The following is a 19,699-nucleotide window of genomic DNA, read 5'->3' as shown; positions in this document are numbered from 1 at the left end:
TTTTACCCCGGTCTCCCCTATAAAATATATTTATGCAACAAAATTAATATAACAAAAAAATACCTTTGCAGAATATTCAATAGAAAGCTCTAAGAAATAAATAAAAGCTTTCTGCCAAATTTATTCAATATTTTATCATCTTTAATCATGACAAATTACCCTGATAGAAGCAACCCGCTTTAGTGGATGCATTTGACGGAGTTTTATCTCAAATCATTGCAAAATTTGATAAATTTTTTCTCCGATAAAAACACATTTACAAAATCTCAAGAAAAAAAGCGTTAAAAGCATTGCACGATGCGTGCTTTTTAGAGTCCCATACGTATAAAGTGGGTCAAGCCAACTTGTCGTTTCAATTGTGTTGTTTTATATAAAATTCTCTGTGCTTGTATGGGAGTTGAATTTTATATTAAAAACACTAATAGTAAACTATATAATATACCTTTACTAAAATAAAAAAAGCTACGAATATTTATAAAATTTTCCTCCACAACCCGAGCATTTTTTCTGCTAATTATTTATCACTAAAAAAAAGTTTTCTTCGTGATTTTCAAGATTTCCTTTTTTGCACAATTATGTACGACACTGGATCATTGCTATGTATAAACTTAGAGCTTTCCTCACAATATAGACGTAAAGCATAAGTATGTAGAGAGGAAGAAAATTGGAAAGAAAAGAGACAGAAGGAGATTATGCAAAAATTTAATCTAAAAAGAGCTCGAGCTTCGCAATCCTTTTTCATCCACAAAATTTGTCAGTGTGATGGTGAGAAATCGCTCAATAATTAAAATTTATGGATGATGGAAGAAAAGAAAAATACTAAATCACCCACCCACAAATTTTTTCGAGAAAGTAGGTCATACAAGAGAATTATTCTTGTGCTTTGATAATTATCCAATTCATATTGATGTTTCTCACCCATAAATAATAATAGAAGATGAAATTTAATCTAAAGGATGACAAAGTAAAAATAAAAATGCATTTATTCTCTTCATTTCCCCTCCCCCCGCCCACTGTTTTGTACAAAGGGATGGGAGGTGTATTTCGCCCCTTAATTTGAGAAACATTGAATAAATTTTCTGCGAAAGATTATGCGACGTATAAATGAGTACATTTTTGCATTAAAAATCTTTTCATTGACCTTTTCACTCACTTTCATTCACTAACATGTACCATGTACATAATATTCTCTCTCAAACACGCCTCTCCCGAAAGTACCCGCAACATTCCTGTATTATACTCATATTCAAGTACTCGTGTGTCTCTTGATCTTTTTCTTGCCCTCTTGCCATTCGTATATGTACATTTTTTAGCATCTCTCGTGCGAAGATGAATGATGGAAATTTTTATTGCAACACATTCTGCAATTCACCATAATGTCACACTCCCCTCTCCATCATCCAATTCTTTCCCAATCGCACACCAAAAAAAAAAGAACTACTACACTACAAATTCTTCTTGCAGCAACCCAACTCTTCTTGGGCGCGTTAAATTTGTATACAAAATGTACATAATATTTTCCATCAAAGCCAAAGCGCTCAATTCTTTTGCTTTTCTTGCACCCAAAGTTTTACCAAGAATGGAACAGCACCCAATACGCTCTCAAGAATACAATTTAAAATGCCTTCAAGGAAAATTGCCACAGACATCTCTTAACATTACAATATGTACAGATTTTTTTTCCAGCAAAATACTATAATCAAAATAATAAATACTATTTAGGTCGACATTTTGTGCTTCACTTTTTGTTACCTACATCTGGAAAACTTGAGTGAGATTTTCCTTTCAACACTACGAGGGTTTTTTTTTAAGTAAAAATCGAGCAGTTTGTAAAATGATTGTTGGCAAAACAACCAAAGTTTTTTGGCATGAGAAAGAAACTCATAAACGTTACAAGAAATATGACGTTGTACACACACAGTAAGACGCTACTTTAACAATAAAATTTGTTATTAAAAAAAAATTAAGAAATAGGAGTAAAGAAAGTTCTTTAATAAAAAGTACATTGACGTGATTTGAACCTACACAAACTATGTTTAGAAATTAATTAGTTTCAATTTAAATTTATTGCAATAAACGGTGACTTATCATAATAAAAAAGTAATAAAATTTTAACATAGAATCTCTAGAAAAAATATCTCATCACAGAAGAAACCGTAAAAAAATCAATAAAGGAATAATATTTTAAAAAAAGATAAATTATTAGCATAATCATTATGGCGGTCTCTTCGTTTAGTTAAAACCATGAGTTCAAATCTCACAAAAAAAAACTTTTTTTTCATGTCAATTTTTATTTTTAGCATTTAATAAATAGTTTAAGCTTAACATAAAAGTCCTCCATATTAATTTACACCCAATGCTACGACAATGAGAATCAATGAAAAGTAATGCAATTTAACAATTATTCACAACAATATCTCAAGTCGTTTAGCCTTTAAAATATTCACGTAGACAAATATCGAAGAAAAAAACATATCAATGTACTTTTTTTATTGACTCACAGAGTTTTGGTACAAAATTCAACCCAAATATTTCAATCACACTCATCAGGTTGAGGCGTTTCTAAAGTATATGTATATAATATCTATCCATATGAAATTTTCCAAAGCGAAAAGCTTGTTTTTTTTCGTGTATAAATGTTGTTGATTTTCCTCATCGGAAATGCTTGTGTGTCTCAATCGTGTGGTGGAAATTTTGTATTGAAAAACTCCACATATACATGGTGTTTCTCCTAGACGTCGGCACTTGAAAGCTCCCTCCCATCCCCCTCCCAAGCGCACCCTGGAGGAAAAAAAAGCTTACAACTACACTGTTACAAAATCGGAACTTTATGTGCACGAAAATGTGTGTACAAGCACACAAAATTAAATAATAAACACTGAGAGAAACTTTGTTGTGTCGTCGTATGGCGCGCACGCTCTTTTTCAACTCTTCATTTTATTCTTCCATCCACCACACAACTACCATGAGTTGAAAATTTTCAAACTCACACAATCTTGGGAGGTGTGTTTCACATGAAAAAAAAAGGCACCAAGCAACACAACAATTTATCGTGGCAAAAGTGGGTCACTCGAACGAGACAACATCATCCGGAACGACGGAAGGAACAACAAAGATACACATATAGGAACATTCGAAACGACTCTCCGCAAGCATAATATACAAATATACATATTTCTTCACCTCTCTCAAGCTTTGGAAGCATTCTTCTTGGCCATAGGAGAAGACTTTGTGAAAATTTTCGTTCATATCTGCTTTTTTTTATAAAAATAAATCCCTCTTACTGCCCCAGCATAAGGGGGTTGGTCTGTCCTAATATTCTACAACCCCATTTTACAGGTGCCTCAAAACTTCCGTAAATAATCTCGGAAGAGAGTCATTCAAAAAGCCCTAAAACTATTAAATGCTATCTACATACATAAAAAGCTCTTAGGAATCTTTTGTACAATCTATATAATTTCAACACTATCCCCTCAATTTTTTTTCCAGTGTAATAATATTTAAACCAACTGGCAATGATTAAAAAAAATTGGACCCCTTGTTTTCACTGCGTCTCGTCTCGTCTGGGGGGCCGGAGATATGAAATTAAAGGTGAATAATACAATGTCGGAGAATTATTTAACTCATCGTGTCTGATGTGATCTGGAAAGTGGCACAAAACCTGCCGTCATTTGCTCTTTCTTTCATTCTCTCCACATTCTCTCAAATTCACTTTCTTTCGCGGCACGATGATCATGAAAGGGAATTTCTTCAATATGTGTAATGATACATACATAAATTACACAATATACATACAATTTTCAATGCATGCGAAAAAAAGCCGGCCAAATGGTGATTAATGAAGCGAAAGAGACAAATTTTTCTCTTTTTTTCTTACATGACGCACACCATCCTACACTCTACGTGACCTTGACAGCAGGGGCGAGACTTTAGAATGACCTTGAGAAACCCACATCAATTTCCCCCCTTTAACCCCCAATAATGTTGAGGGAAGGAAAAATTCAGAGAAGAAATTTAAGGGGAATCAATGGCTTCAAATTGTACAAGACGTCTTGCAAAACTTTTATATAGTACATCCGTTTTGGGGAGCTTTCAATGGGTAAAGTGAAAAGCTCCTCCCGTCTAACAACTCATTCATATTTATGTACCTAAAAGGGGTAAATATTTTGGAAATTCTCCACAAATATACATTTAAAACAAAAATCAATATCTAAATATTTATCGTCTTGACGTCTTCCTTGATAATTTTGTATGCTTTTCTTGTATTATGTTGAAACTTAAAGCTCCCCGAAAGCTTCCAATTCTTGGGATTACTTTATTTGTCGCCCAATTAATTCAGAATTAGCAAGAAATCCGCTTTGTACTTTAGCTTAACGTTTTTGTCAATAAACTTACTCGCTGTCTTACATGGTTAATTAAATTTTTGTTAATGGTTCTTAAGCTAAAATACAAATTATGTAATTTAAAAGATTTTTTAATAGAATTTTGTATTTTGATTTGTCAATTTTTTAAATCAAATAAGGTATTTTTCAGAAATCTTTTGTTTCTCAAATAAAATTATTAGGGAAATTTTCTTTTTGGACGAAATTTTCTACCTCTGGCGACGATCGGAAGAGCAAGGACATGAAGTTATTTTATCTTATCTTGAGAATTATTTTTTTATTTGTTTAATTGTTCCTTCTACAACAGTTTTGAGAACTAAAATTTGGTCAAAACCTCCATCTAAATGTGAATTAAACATAAACTCCACTACAGCAAGTGGAATGTTTCTGTTTTTTTTTTCGTTAATCGTACGTTATTAGAATTGTGTGTGGTGTATGTGAGTGCACTTTTTTCTAATTAAACTTTTTGGTGTGTTGTGATTAATTCAGAATTGGGTAATTGGCATAACTCAGTGTGTTGTTGCGTTGCTTGTTCATTTGATTATTTCTTATTTTCTGCCACACATTTTTCCAACAAACTTAATTTCACTCGTGTGGATTTTTTTCATGTTTTAAAACATAAAAAGGCTATAATTTTTTTTTAATAAAATCATTCTCAAGTATTTTTTCTTCCGAAAAAGATTTTTTTTCTCCTTGAGCCCCTTCTACATTCATTAGCAAAAGGATACTCACAGAGTGTAAAAAGGAGTTTAATAAATTTAATTTTTCATGATATTTGAGAGTTGATTTTGAGTGGGAATGCCATTTGTTGTAAGATCTCTCTCACTCTCAAATACATAACGTCTCTCATTTGAAATTGGTGAGTTGAATATTCTAAGCACAACCTGACCTACTTACGATTGAATCAATTTAAAAGCAGGAAAAAAATGTTCTCAAGTCTAAAATTAATTCTTGATGTTCGCAATATTTTTTTTTCACCGTCTCGCTCTTAATATATATATTTTTTACTACCTACATTCACTTCTTTTTTAAGTCAAGAAAAATAACCCTAAATCGATTGCATAAATATGTGTACAACTTTTGATGTATTTTGTCGTTGGGAAGAATTTGTTCTAAAAGTTTAATTTGAAAAGTTTTGAGACAATTTGCGAAAGGATTAATTTATTAATTTATCTACTTGGGTGCAATTGAATCGTACGTTTAGAAAAAGGTTCAAATCTCTCAATTTTTTTTTTCAATTATGTCTTTTAACTTTAAATTGAAGCTAAAATGATAAAATCTTTAGCCTCTTTTTCAAATTTAAACGATTCAATTGCAAAGGACAGAAGTTGATAGAATAAAAAAATTAATAAATTTGTGACTTACCCTCTAGTTTCATCCCGACCTCGAGACACTTCTGGAAGCGACAGAAGGGGCAGCGTTTTCTCTGTGTCTTGTCAATGTGACACTGTCGTTCGGCAACACAGGTGTAAACTTTCTTATTCTGCACAGTCCTCTTGAAGAAGCCCTTGCACGATTCACACGTGAGCAAACCATAGTGATAGCCGGACACTTTGTCCCCACACACAGGACACAGTTCCTCAATTAAATCCTTGAGATCCGTCTGATCGCACGGCACCATACCACCCCCAACACCTGGTATGAGGGAGATGTAGCTTTGCTGCGTTGCTGCCCCGAGGGATCCACTACCGGCCGTTGTGCCGGTTGTGCTGCCACCACCCCCAGCCCCACTGTCAGAATATCCAGCTGAAAACATGTATTGTGTGTCAAAATTATACATTGAATAGCCCGATTGGTGTTGTTGCTGTTGCTGATGATGATGGTGATGTTGGGTGGCATTTGTTTGCTGTTGCTGCTGCTGCTGGGACGTAAGGACTGACGCTGGGATCGTAGCTGAATTGTTATTATTATTGTTACCCATGTGTGGGTGCATTTGTTGCTGTGGTGCACCCGAATTGCCCGTGGGATTGCTCCCAGCAGTTCCGGTTGCTGTGTACGCTGTATACTGTGGGGGTGGCATACCGCCACCACCGGAAATACCTCCGCCACCGGTTGTGCCACTATTCGACGTGGCACCATGCGGTGGGCTCGAGGATTCATTCAGATTCATCGAAAATGGTGAAATGTTGAGTGACATCAACACTGCTGAATGCTGTTGCTCCATATCTAATAACATTCTTTACCACTCTGCTTGATTTTTTTTAATTCTTTTTACTTTCTTCCCGTTTTTTTGCTCCACACACACAGTCTCTTCAAATCCCCCAAAAGAGCAAATTAGAGAAAGTAAGAAATTAAGAAAAAAAAACTTTAAAGGCAGATCTCTTCAAGAATCAACTGCAGAGTTCTTTTCTTTGGAGGATGAAGAAAGTTCTTTTTTTTTTCCAAAAAAAAAGAAAAGAATTTGCAAGAATAACGATCAAAAAGGCGCGTGATGAAAGCACTAAAAGATTCCTGGACGGATTAAAGTGTTTTGCTGTTTCTCTTAGTTATTTGCCCCACCACCCCCGCCACACAATATAGTCACTATCACTGTAAATCCTTTTATTCTTTTTGTGATTTCGTGAGAATCATTCAGGATTCAACACTCACAGCGATTTTTTTTATTCCTTCTTAAGAATTTTCTGATTCTTCACACGTCTTTTGAGAATTTTTTTTTTGGGTATCTCTAGGGATGAGACTAATTGCACATGTGACACTTGTGATTCTTAATGTTTCAACACCATATCATATTGATAGAACAATTCCTGATTTACAAAGTTAAAGACACAAACATTACACCATGAGTTTTGAGAAAGAAACCAACAAGTTTTGCAAACTGAGAGGACTCTCTAACTTTGGGAGCCTTGTTCGAATTTTCAATTTCACAGAGACACCTCTTTTCCTTATATAAAGACGCCGATAGAGTTCACACAAACTGATAAATCCAGAATAAGGAAGAAACAAAGTTTAAGGAGCTTTTTTTTCTTGTTCTCAATGCAGCTTCTTCTTCACAAATTTCTCACGCTATAGTCGTCCATTGAAAATAACAACACGATGTGGTATAATTCTCTTTATGTTCATTTGTATTGTGCGGACAGTGCAATTGACAATCATTGTCCACACCATGGTTGAAGAATATTTTGTATATGTTTAGTTTATATATAGCTGAATGAGAATTTCTCGTTTGAGACTCTCTTGTTTACACACTAAAATCTCTGGGTCAATTGATTGCACTCTCTATCCAGAGAATTGGCGGCATTTGTAGGCCCTCCCCACGGGGTAGGTAAATTTATTGTACTACTTAGATGGACCTATATAGTGCCCCCAAAAGAAGAAAAGTTCTATTTGCACAGAGAAAAATCAATTCACCAAAAGCACCAAACACTTTGTATGTACAAATCTTCTTCTCCTTCCTTCAAATCTTTTTTTTTTGCAATGAAAAATTCCTTTTTAACTACTCCTTCATCACACCTCTAATCCATTCACTTTAATACACAAACATTAGATTTTTTTTTGTGGAAATTGTACAATTTTTCTTTCATTCAACGTGTGAATCACTGTAAAATCCCAGGTACAGATGAGAGAATTTTTATCCACAGATTGAGTGAAGTAAAAGGACTTTCACAGAAATCACCAAAAGAAATAATTATCCTTTCAATTGAATTAATTCTTTTTCACTTTTTGCCAAAGTCCATGTGATTGAACAATTCTTTTTGTATATATAGTACGTATATATAGTAACTGCCACAGCACAGAATAATCCTTATAGTGGAAAAATTTTGTGAAGATGTAATCCTTTTTTTTTACAAATTCGGAAAGTCCTTTAATTTTGTCGAATAATTTTCCTTTATTTTTCCTGGGAAAATCGTAAATCTACCTTCTTTATTATATTACTTTTTTTTTCTTTAAAAGAAGTTTCTTTCACGTTAAAAAAGCCCGACACACGGTGGTGCCTTTCAGTAAGAACACGACTTGAGGCGAACACGAACCACGATTGACTAACTCAACTTGAAATTGAGAATCCCGCGCCACACTCGAGAGGCAAGAGACCCACTGAGAGAGCAAAAACAGCCACTATACCAGCTCACACATTGCTACAGTACTTGGTGTCACTAGTACAAAACATTCAATGGATGGCCTGGGGCACACACAGTCCGGCTAAAGAGACTCGCATGTGAGAATCAGCACCACCATGTGGGGAGCCGTGGGGGTGGGGAGGGGAGGGAGGGTGACATACACATACGGGTGTAATGTAAGAGGGGGTGGTGGGAGGCAGAGAGAGAGCCCAAGTGGTAGTCAGTGTGGGGAGGGCAGTACACGACAAGAGCGCCACGCGAGAGAACTCCAAACTTACAGTGACCCAAAAAATTTTTTGACGTTAACCCACTGTACACACACATACCTACAGTGCGCGAAAAAATGCTGTGGAAATATTGTTGCAACAAATAAACATGTAGTTATACATAGGCCCCAACACTACATACATATTGCTATCGCACTCCAACATACCTATACCAAAAAGCACACACCCAGTGTGCTAAAATGAGACAGCATCATACCCCCCAATACATACTTTCGATGATTGCCACCCACCACCCCCCTCATCCCATTTGACACACGGCAGAAGTGGGATAATCTGACAGAGATGGAGGTAGCGCGAGTAAAATTGTGCGCTTGTCGTTCCATGTCGCGCTGACGACGTTTGCACAACAAACGTCACAATCGACAATGAGAGAGAGAGGAGAACACGCGAAGAAACTGAGAAAATATTGGGGAAAAAAGCGAGAGTCAATTGATATTAAATTCAGCACACAAATTCTCTCTTTTCTCTCTCTCTCTCTTTGTATGTACTCACTTAGCACCCAAAAGACATTTTATGTTAAGGCAGGCATCGCGCAATCATCCAATAAGAATTTGTGCGCAATCATTCGTACATATGTATGTGGGATAATCAAAAGAGAGACGACTCCTTTAGTCATCCACCCGCACTCATTCATTAGGATAAAAGTTGACAATTACAACATCTTATCCTTCCCCAGCTTGATTGTGTCAATTAGTGGCTCAATATATGCCATCAAAGAGAGAAAATGTTTTTAAAAAAATCTTGTGGTTTTGACAGCAGTTAGTATTGACAGAAATTGATTTTGACAGTAACTGGTTTTGACAGTAGTTGCTCGTGGCAGGAGTTACTCTTGACAGCTGTTGCTTTTGACAATTATAATTTAGCAGTTGTATCTCTCAAAAAATCTCATTTTACTAAAAAAAAATATAATTTTGAATGATAGCACAATAATCTGAATTTTAATTTAATTAATGATGGAATTTTTTGGAAAATTAGCTTTTCCCCTGGTCAGTTTCTGACGCTGACCGGAGGAAAAACTAATTTTTCAAAAAAAAAAACTACACTTACGTCGGTTTCAAAACAATTTAATTTAATTAGTTTAATATTAGCATTTAAAATTTAAAATTCTTAATAAAATGACATTCATTATAAGAGATACAACTGCCAAATCACAACTGTCAAAAGCAACAGCCGTCAAGAAAAACTCTTGTCATAAGTCACTGCTGTACTACCACTATTTAGGAGCAAAGTACAAAATGAAGAAAAAAATAACATAAATTATTTATTTAAATGTTTTCAGGATATCCTAATTGAGGAAAATAAGAAAATTTTATAAGGTTCTATCCTGGTAGTCCAGGGTTTATTTGACCTTTTCTTGTGTACAGGGGTTCTTCTTTTACAGCATATCTCTCAGCGACGGCGTCTCTCGTCGTTCTATCACGATCTTCCGGAAGGGGATGATTGCATGTATGGGATGCCTTTTCCCATTTCCTTTCCACAGCAACGGGAAGAGCCAAATGACAACTCTTCTTGCGTCTCCGGACGCTGATGAAGGAGAGCTAATTGACGAGCTCTCGTGACTTCCTTCGGGACAGGATGTGGTAGAGCGTAAAAGCAACTCTACTGGTGGCTTCAGCATGGCGAAGCCATTCCTTTCCGGCGACTTTGCAGAGTCCTTGAGGTGCAAAGCGCGAAGAGCTCTTGGCGACTCCTCCATTGTCCCATGGGCCGGCAGCGCAGAGCCAATTGACAACTCTACGGCCATTTGCTGATCCGGAGGGTCTTCAGCTACACACCGTCCTCCGGGAGGCCCTCTAACACACAAGGTGACGCTGTGGGGCGCACTCAGGGGCCCTTCCTGACGTCCAGGGAGGCGTTCCCTGCCGCTGAATTCCGTCTCGTTCGCGGACACTTGGCACAATCTGCTGCCACTTATCCTCACTGTCTTCTCTGTGGCTCTGTGACCACTAATTCCGGCTCGCTTCCGGAAGGCGTCCGTCTCTGAGGAACTCCTAAAGCGTACTGAATTTTCTCTCTGTCGGGAAGAAAGAACATATTAACTTGTCCCACCCCGACCCACACGGAACACATACACATAAAAGATCATCAGTGTAGTTTGGGTTTTGGAGACTTTTCGAATTATGCGTTATTTCTCCCATAACAAAAAAATTTCAAATTTGTGCACGTTACAATTTCCCAGAGATGAAAATAAGTAAATTAAATTCAAATTGCTAAAAGTTTTATTCATGAGAATTATAAACTGCCACCCACGCAAATTACTTAAAACTCCCAAAAGGTTTTTCTAAGCCACTCCACCCCCTTTGTTACCACCCCTTCACAACCCTTTTGATATATACCCACAAAACCCATTGATTTTGTATGTTTCACAGCAAAATTGGACCATAATTGATCCCCTTGGAAGATAATTGACAAATTAGTGGGCAAAACAGTGGATATCCTTGATGGGGGAGATCCTCTCTATCCAATGTCGCGCTATGTTCTTAAAGCTCTCCCCCATATTCTCACGAAGAGCTTAAATTTTTCTATATAAGGTGCTCAAATTTTTTTTTATTATTATTGTAAATGTAATTGTGACACAATGGAGAATGATTTGAGAATCATGTAATAAGTGAAAGTGTGGCGGCGACCTACTTTCGCGATTCAGGTCTATGTTAGAGAACGCACACACAAGTATTAAATATATACATAAAGTGAATCGTGCTTTTTTCATTATTCTTTTTTTAACACACATGTGTCTCTTTTTACACATTTTTCGTTTCTCTTGCTCTTTAATTTTTTTTTCCATCGTCGTCGTTATTTCGTTTTTGGATACACACACCGCGATATTGCGTTTTTTTTTTACTTCTTCTTCTTTACACAAAACCGCTTTCGATTTCATTTGGGGAATTTGCATTGGGGGCCCACAAGATTGTTTTTTTTTTCCATTTTGTGAAATACACACAAAAATTTCAGTGACAGGTTGAGCTTTTTTTTTTTCTTTTAAATAAATAGTTATTGGGAATTTTAAGTGAACAATTTTACCCCTAAGAAGGGGGTAAGTTTATTCATACGTGGAAATTTTTTTAACCCCAATTTTTTCGGACAAATTGATCATTATTTTATGTATAAAATGTACCATCAACTACAGGTTGCTGCAATACGATACCCAACCGCGGTGCTCTACTTGAAAAAGTCCATAAATTACAATTTATAAATGTCAGGAGAATATAGAGAAGCGTCTACTCCTTTTTGCAGCAGCAAGGAGGTTAACTCCACCCCTTGAGCGAAATAAAGGGGTTTCTTGTGTGTCGAAAAAAATTTCCCCAAAAAAGCACGAGATGGAGACGCTGATGACGCAGTTGCCCAACATTTGCTGGAGAGACCTCCAATTGATACGGCCAGCGAGATCTATTGTCTCGCTCTCTTATCTGTATCTCTTACACAGGGGCTTGGCGCTCCTTTGGTACACGAAGAAGCGAGATAGTGAGCTTTACTGTGAGTCTCTCCACTCAATATGGCATGCGGCCCCAACAGTTTGTACATATACTACATATATGTGTTGATTATTACACAATATCATCATCATCATCATCGTGATCGTCGTGAGTGCGCAGTGCGCGGGAGCAAGAGTGGCAATCGAATCGGCGCACTGACGCGCTGATTTTTTTTTTATTTCACTGTACTCTCAACTTCTTCACCAGAGGAGAGAAGACGCAAAGGGGGGCCCCCCGATTAAGAGAGTGAGAGACACATCTGAGAGTGTGGAGGGAGGAGATCCCACCGCCTCGCGACCTACTAACCTACTTTCCGAACCTTCCATCTCCCTCGCACGCCGAGAGTAAAGTTGACGCCACAGCAACAGCGTCTCCTAAGTGTATTTGTATGTTGGATGCTAAATTATCGTAATCTTGAGAATTTAATATATCTCTGCCCCACGCCCCCACTCCGCCATCAAAGGCTACATGAACAAATACTACGTCAAATAATTTAAAAAAAAAAATACAAAATGCATATTTTTCTCTCTTGAGGATCTTAAGGATTGAAATAAGAAAGAAAAAAATCCACAACAACCGAGAAAAATTGATTGGGAAGCAACACTTTGGCAATAAAAACTCATTATTAGCTGTGAGAAAACCTTCACATTTCATTTTGTCCCTCAGAAAACTTAATTTCATATTTAATTCCCCTATCAGTCTCATCATCGTCATCTCAAGGAATTAATCTCGAAATACACCAAAAAAGTTGCCTTTACTTTTAGCCAAACCTTATACTGAGAGAGAGATTTTCTGAGAAATCATTTGGAAGTTTATTAACTAATAATTGCTAAAACCTCATTAATGTATCAGAATACACGTATGGTGGTAACTACCCCCAGTAACCCTTCATTCTCAGTTTACCGTATGTAAATATTTGAAGCTTTACATAAAAGTAAAATATAAAAATATTTATGACTAAAATTTGTCTTGAAAATGAAAAAAAAAAAAGAAATTAGGAAGCTAAGAAATTTAATTTATAATTCTCAGTTAACCGGTGAAATTTACCATGTCCGGTTTAATTCGTTTTTGAGCTAGATTGGAGTATTATTAGGCCAAAATTTTGATTTTGACTTAACTCAGACTTCAAAGCTTTAAGGAATAGGCTAAAGCTCTTAATCTAATCATAATTAAGGAAAACTAAGACCTAGCTTAGGAAATTAAAGCTCGATTTAATAAACTTAAATCCAGCCTGAACACCTAGGTCTAGTTTTAAAAAAAAACAACTAAAGCCTAGTTAGGAAAACCTTAAAGCTGTACCCATACCTTTTGTTAAGAAGCTGGTTTTCGTTGTTATTTCTCACTTGCTCCTTGTCAAATTGTATTGCTCTGTCACTGTCAAACAAGAAACGCTATTTCTATGTTTTATAACCACGTTTCTTGTTTGTCAATGACAGCGCAATACAATTTGACAAGGAGCAAGTGAGAAAAAACAACGAAAACCGGCTTCTTAACAAAAGGTATGGGTACAGCATTAAGGTTTTCCTAACAAGGCTTAGGCTTTATTTCTTTTTAAAACTAGGTCTAGGTTTTTAAGCTGGATTTAGGTTTAATAAATCGGGCTCTAATCACCTAAGCTAGGACTTAGTTTTTCTTAATTATGGTTAGATTAAGCTTTAGCCTATTCCTTAAAGCTTTGAAGTCTGAGTTAAATTAATCGCGTTTCTTATTCGACTGTGACAGCGCGATACAATCTGACAAGGAGCAAGTGAGAAAAAACAACGAAGGTCGGCTTTTTACAAAAAGCTTTGGTTAGGCCTTAACGGACTTAGCTGAAAATTTCACCTAATAACAATATCTGTGATATTTTGCTCTGTACCGTGCTACAGAACTCAATTTTTATCCCACTAATTTCCCATGTAGCAAAGCAACTAAATTTCTTGTTATGCTCATAAAAATCTTTCCTTCGAAAGTCCCAAGTGAAAACATCGTGTAATACCATCGTAGGATTTTTTCCTTGAGGCACAAATGAAGAAGGAAATTCAATTGAAATTACCTCTAGGGAATGGATGATCCTATTTATTCGAGGGCACAACCCATCCTTCATCATTATTATTGGATTACATGGTGGGCATGCAATCTTCCGCAAATTTTGTCAATTTTTGCAAGTTTCTCATTTTCAAAATTGAGAAAAAACCTCCTTTGACTTCCAAAACTAACCCTGCCCCAATAAAAGCATAAAATTACCGTTCCTCGCAGCCCCTGAAGAAATTTTTGCTAAACAACCATTTCACGAGAAACCCTAAAAACACCCCTCATTGCTACCCAAAAATACTTTTTTTTCCACAGAAAAGAGACGAAGAAAGAGAAAATCTAAATCAATTTATTGGGTGCTATTTGAAAAAGTCAAAAATTTCAACAAAAGGTACAAAATAGCCAAACTCCTCAATTGTTCCGTATTGCATCTTCCTACCGAAGACTCCGGAGCTTCTGCACAAGTTATTTGCCAAGACGGAGGCATCACAATTTCGACATTCTCGTGCGAATTGGAAGGCAAATTTTCGTCATGGCGTCCACGAAAAAAAAATTTCTCTATTGCCAAAGACAAAAATGTGTGAAATATTTGAATTTTTGGGCTGAAATTGGTGAAAGGGGTTTAAAATTTCCAACCAGGAGCTTTACCCAAATTGCAAAACAATTCTCATATATACAAAATACAATAATCGCAAAGAGTGAAAACTCATATTGCAAAAGGCACATTTAATTAGTCGAAAAAATCTTCAACTTTCTCAAATTTCCGAAATCTTTCTCACTCAAAACTATCCATTTCTTGCAAAACTCATCACTCTTCACCTCTTCGACTTCTTCAGCAGATAGAGTCTTCCGTTTTTCTTTTTTTGGGTATTTTCTTTTACTCAATTGCCAATAAATTTGCCCCGTTATTTGAACATCCCGCTCGCCCTTTTGGGTAGAGGCACAACAAGGCGGCCATATAAGAAAGTTTTCTGAAAAAATCTCTTCTTGAGGGAAAAGATTCGTGCACGCATATCCCCGTTCCTTGCTGTTACTATTTACAAAAACTATTTATTGGAAATTTGCGCCAATGGTCTCAAATCACCATCGACCCCCTGAGGTAGCCCATAAAGGGGATGCGTTCAATATTGTCCCTCAATGGGTAAAGAAATACATACAAAATGTATATTCTATGCTAAACGCACGACGAAAGACTTTAAGTTGTAAAACAATAAAATGAAATTGTAGCCCTTTTTCAACCTTTTTTTCCCTTCTTCTTGAACCTTTCCTCACATTCTTCCTTTCTCCTTTTTTTGCAGAATCTTCTTTGAGAATTTTTGAGCAATTGGGCAAGATGTAGGTAATGTTATGCTTGAAACAGACTGAGGGCTTAAGTCGTGAGGACTAAACTTAACTTTTTTGGAGATTAATTATTCTTTAGAGGAAAGAACAGCAAAAAACAAATAAATCCTTTAAATATTAATCTCAATTTTCTTCTAAAATTGCTACAACACTGAGAAATAACCTCGGTAAAAATTCTAATTAATGGGTATTGAAGATAAATTTAAATACACATTGTTGCCTATATATTTTTTTTTACAAATTTCGCCATTTCAGTGAAAATTGCAGCAAAAAAGGTGGCGCTCAATGAAATTTCAAATGAAGAACCTTCACAATTCACAGCAAAATTATTCAATTGGATCTCCCTCCCACCTTCCTCTCTTCACATCAATTTACTTTACAAAAGAAAATATCAAAATATACTTCTTTTTGGCGTTACTATTCATCCATTCTTCATCTCTTTCTCAATAAAATACCTATAAGATACCTATATAGATTTTTTTTATATATATATTCAAAAATATATATAATATTCCGTAAATTCAAATGAAGAGAAAAATAATTGTGAATGACTTTGAAATGTAAATTTTTAGTTGTTAATCTGTTAACATGCCAATAAATTGGTTAAAAGCACCTTTTTTGCTTCACTCTGTAAAGTTTTCTTTGGGTTGGATATGCTGATAGCATTGACCTGAAAACACAGTGCACTTGAGCTAATTCACTGACTCTAATCATTTTTCTCGCGCACGTTCACACATACAAAAAGAGAATCTACGTGAATATTGGTTGGAAAATCCTTACTTTTAGCACGTTACCCACCCGTGATAGGGGCAGCCCCCACAAATGACCTTTTTTTTCGTGCGAAAATTTTCCTACAATTTGCTACATACTTTTTTGTTGCTATATACACATATTAGCGAGAGAAATGTTTGCATTTCCATGGATTTATTATTTACTTAAAAATTTTTGTTAATTAGCCCCAGGCTCCCCTCTATTGCTCCATATTCTTTTCTTTTTTAACTCATTTTTCAATAAGAGAGAATACATTGCAAGATGCTTGCGTATATGAAGAAATTCTCATCCAGTTTTTTTGCAGATATGTTGTTCATTTTACATAAAATATTAATATTTATTTAACTGAAAGTTTTCACTATGCGAGCTCGACATTTTTCTCAATGTCCCTCTATTTATCATTAGTAAACACTTTTAGAAGTCGCAAAATTGGCAAATTTTTGCACACGTGACATAACCTTAGAGTACACAAACTCTTTTTTTTCCGTCTCCTTATGTGCAAAAGAATAAAATACCCAAGAAAAAGACAAGCAATTTGCAGGAAAAAAAATAAAGTGAAAATATAAATAGAAAATACAGGAATAGAGGGTGTCAGCAAAATGGGAAAATGCATTTTTTGAGGAAAAGAAAATTTTGCAAACGCGGCAACTTTTCCCTAAATCATCAAGTTTTCCAAAGAAAGTTGTCAAGAGTGAAAGAAGTAAAAAAAAAAAAAAAACAATAAACAAACTTGGGAGTATTCTAGGAAGAAAGTGTTGGAAGAAAACCCTTGAGTAATTGCAAGAAGTCTTTTTTTTACAAAAAATAAATCAGCTTGTTTTATCTTAATTTTGCAGAGAAATGCCTAATAATGTAGTTTGCAAGTTTTTCTTTTCTTAAAGAAAATAATAATTTCTGTGAAATAAATACAAGGAAGATAAAGAAAAAGAATTAGGAAGTCTCAAAAGAAGAATAGGAAAAGAAAAATATAAAATAGAAAATAATCCTAAAATTAATAGAGAAGAATTATTCTTTAAAAAAATGGTTTAAATGACCAAAGTAATCTGTCATTTGGCATTTTAACCAAATTATTTCAGTATTTATAACTGATTAATTGGGATAAATTGACTGAAGTTGAACAATGAAAGAGTGAAAACGCCGATATAAATGCTCGATCTTCCACCATATGAATTGGTCAAAAAGACAAACATTTATTAAATTGACAGAATCAATTAGTTAAATTATATTCCGGGAAGTGTTTCCACCATTGACTAAATAATTCAGTTCAATGACACTAAAAGATCGCTTCAACCATTTGAATTGGCCGAAATGACTGAAATACTTCAGTGAATTTGACTAATTAATTCAGTTAAAACGCATTGCGTGAGGCCTTTAACCATTTGAACAGGTTAAAATCGATGAAAAAAATGGTTAAATATCTTTCACCAAATAAATTAGTCAAAATACTCTCGCTGAATAAAATGGTCAAATATCCACCAAATAAGTTGGTTAAAATAACCAAATTTTTGAATTAAGTAAATTAGTGGAAGATCAAGACCGAAATTTTCAGTTAAAAAAGCTGAAATATTTTTAACCGTGTAGAACTTGAGTCCAGAGTTCTCTTCTTTGTTTAAAAAAAATCTTTATAGAATTTTTCTTCAAAAAGAAATTATTTAAATCAATTGAACCAACTCAATCCTCTCTCATCTACAGAATAAAAGATTTTAAATTTAACCGCAAAATTTTCTTCTCTTCTAATTAATAAAATCATAAATATCTTACAGACTTCAGGTAATTAATTCAGGTGTAAAATAATCCAAAAAAATGTGGCAAATGATCTAAAGGCATAATCCACAATTTTGGTGAAACATCTTTTCAAAAATAAATCACAAGTCACTGTGCAAACGAAGAGACAACACTACTGCGGGGACCACGCGGACAATGGGATCACTGGACGGGAAAGAATCACACACCACAGGATAGAGACACAATAAAAGCATTGACAATCACTGGGAGATGACATGAAAATCACTGTAATTTCTTTGCTAATTTTTTTTTCTTTTTCTGCTAATAAGAAAGTTTATTACTCTGGGGAGGTTGATGGGCTCTGTGATATTGTTATGTTGTAGGCACAATGTGTGTAAAGAAAATCCAGAGACTCACGAAATCAAAAGTTCGGAACAAAACACAGAGCGAGAGAGTAAGATCGCGACTTGGCGATTGTGCAATCGACGTTCACAGTGTGACGAGCGCGTCGAAGGAAAATTGGCCAAGTGCACTAGGCCATAACGCAAAGTGGGTCACACACCACGTTACACGCAGTTTTGCCCCGACAGTGAGGAGAAGAGAAAAAAGACCTATGTTGTATACATATATATGTATGTATGTACTTATTAAATAATAATAAATTCAATCATCGTGCAAACTCTCACTCTCGTCAGACATACCCGCTCTCACTCTTTGATTTCACTGTCTACAGCACACCATAAAAGAGACTTTGGGGGGCACAAGCACGGCCAGCATACTATTAAACATATTATGTACACTATATAGTGAAAAATATGTACATAGTAGTAAGCCTGTGCCCCAGGCCTCCGCGGTGTCCCTTGTGATTTGCAAACGAATCCTTCGGAGACATAAATAGTCCCCACGCGGAGGAGCCTCTTTAATAACATGAAACTTGACACCTTCTTCCCTCTTCCGCACCACCCCCATTACAATACATAGAATGCTATGGAAGTCGCACAGTTAAGCCCCAAAGGAGTTGTAAGTAAGGGCTCATTTGACCCAATTTCATCCAACGTGTGGCAACACCAATCGTCCTCCAAATGGTCGCAAAATGGACCTCATTAAGTCAAAATCCAAGAATATCCACTTTATTCTTCTCTCTTCTTTTTTTCTTCTTTCCTCAACCACAAAAAAAATCCCTCTCATTCGGAAAAAGTCAATCTCACCCAATCACCAAACTCTGAAAAGAGGGGCCCTCTTTTTTTTTATTTAACAAGTGGAACCCAGACGACACAAAAAAAAACTGCACGAGACACCCAGAGAAATCCAATTTAAATTGTTATTTTTCATATATGATGCAACCACGAAAAAAGGTACGTGTATACGTCGCTAAAAAAAATGAAAATCACTTAAAATCATCAAGTGCATAAGCGTGAATTTCAATTTAGCATGGCGCAAATGTACGATTTAAAAAAAAAAACGAGGAGACAACATAAAAGGGAAACTCTACTTTTTCAATATAACACTAACATTTCAAAACATAATTATGTGGTTTAATATTTTCGACTATGCAACAGATTCATATCCTCAGTATTTTTTTTTCTTCATAAATCTCACACATATGTATGTAGCTCATGAACAATCGGGTAAATGAATTAACAGATATTGCA

General features: G+C 35.5%; 1 protein-coding gene across 2 annotated transcripts in view; it reads right to left on the bottom strand.

The window, feature by feature from the left end:
• The window catches only part of LOC129791844 (nuclear hormone receptor FTZ-F1), an 82,972-nt gene that overhangs the window by 28,382 nt on the left and 34,891 nt on the right, over positions 1 to 19,699 (bottom strand). For both annotated transcript variants that reach the window (XM_055830424.1, XM_055830423.1), the window contains exon 2: positions 5,748 to 6,128. In XM_055830424.1, the coding sequence (XP_055686399.1) occupies positions 5,748 to 6,128 (381 nt within the window). The remainder of the gene's footprint in view (positions 1 to 5,747; positions 6,129 to 19,699) is intronic.

This window comes from Lutzomyia longipalpis, chromosome 3 (genome assembly GCF_024334085.1).
Source record: "Lutzomyia longipalpis isolate SR_M1_2022 chromosome 3, ASM2433408v1".
In the NCBI taxonomy this organism is placed as follows: domain Eukaryota; kingdom Metazoa; phylum Arthropoda; class Insecta; order Diptera; family Psychodidae; genus Lutzomyia; species Lutzomyia longipalpis.
The sequence above is the reverse complement of the archived record's forward strand: the minus strand, read 5'-3'. Positions and strand labels throughout refer to the sequence as shown.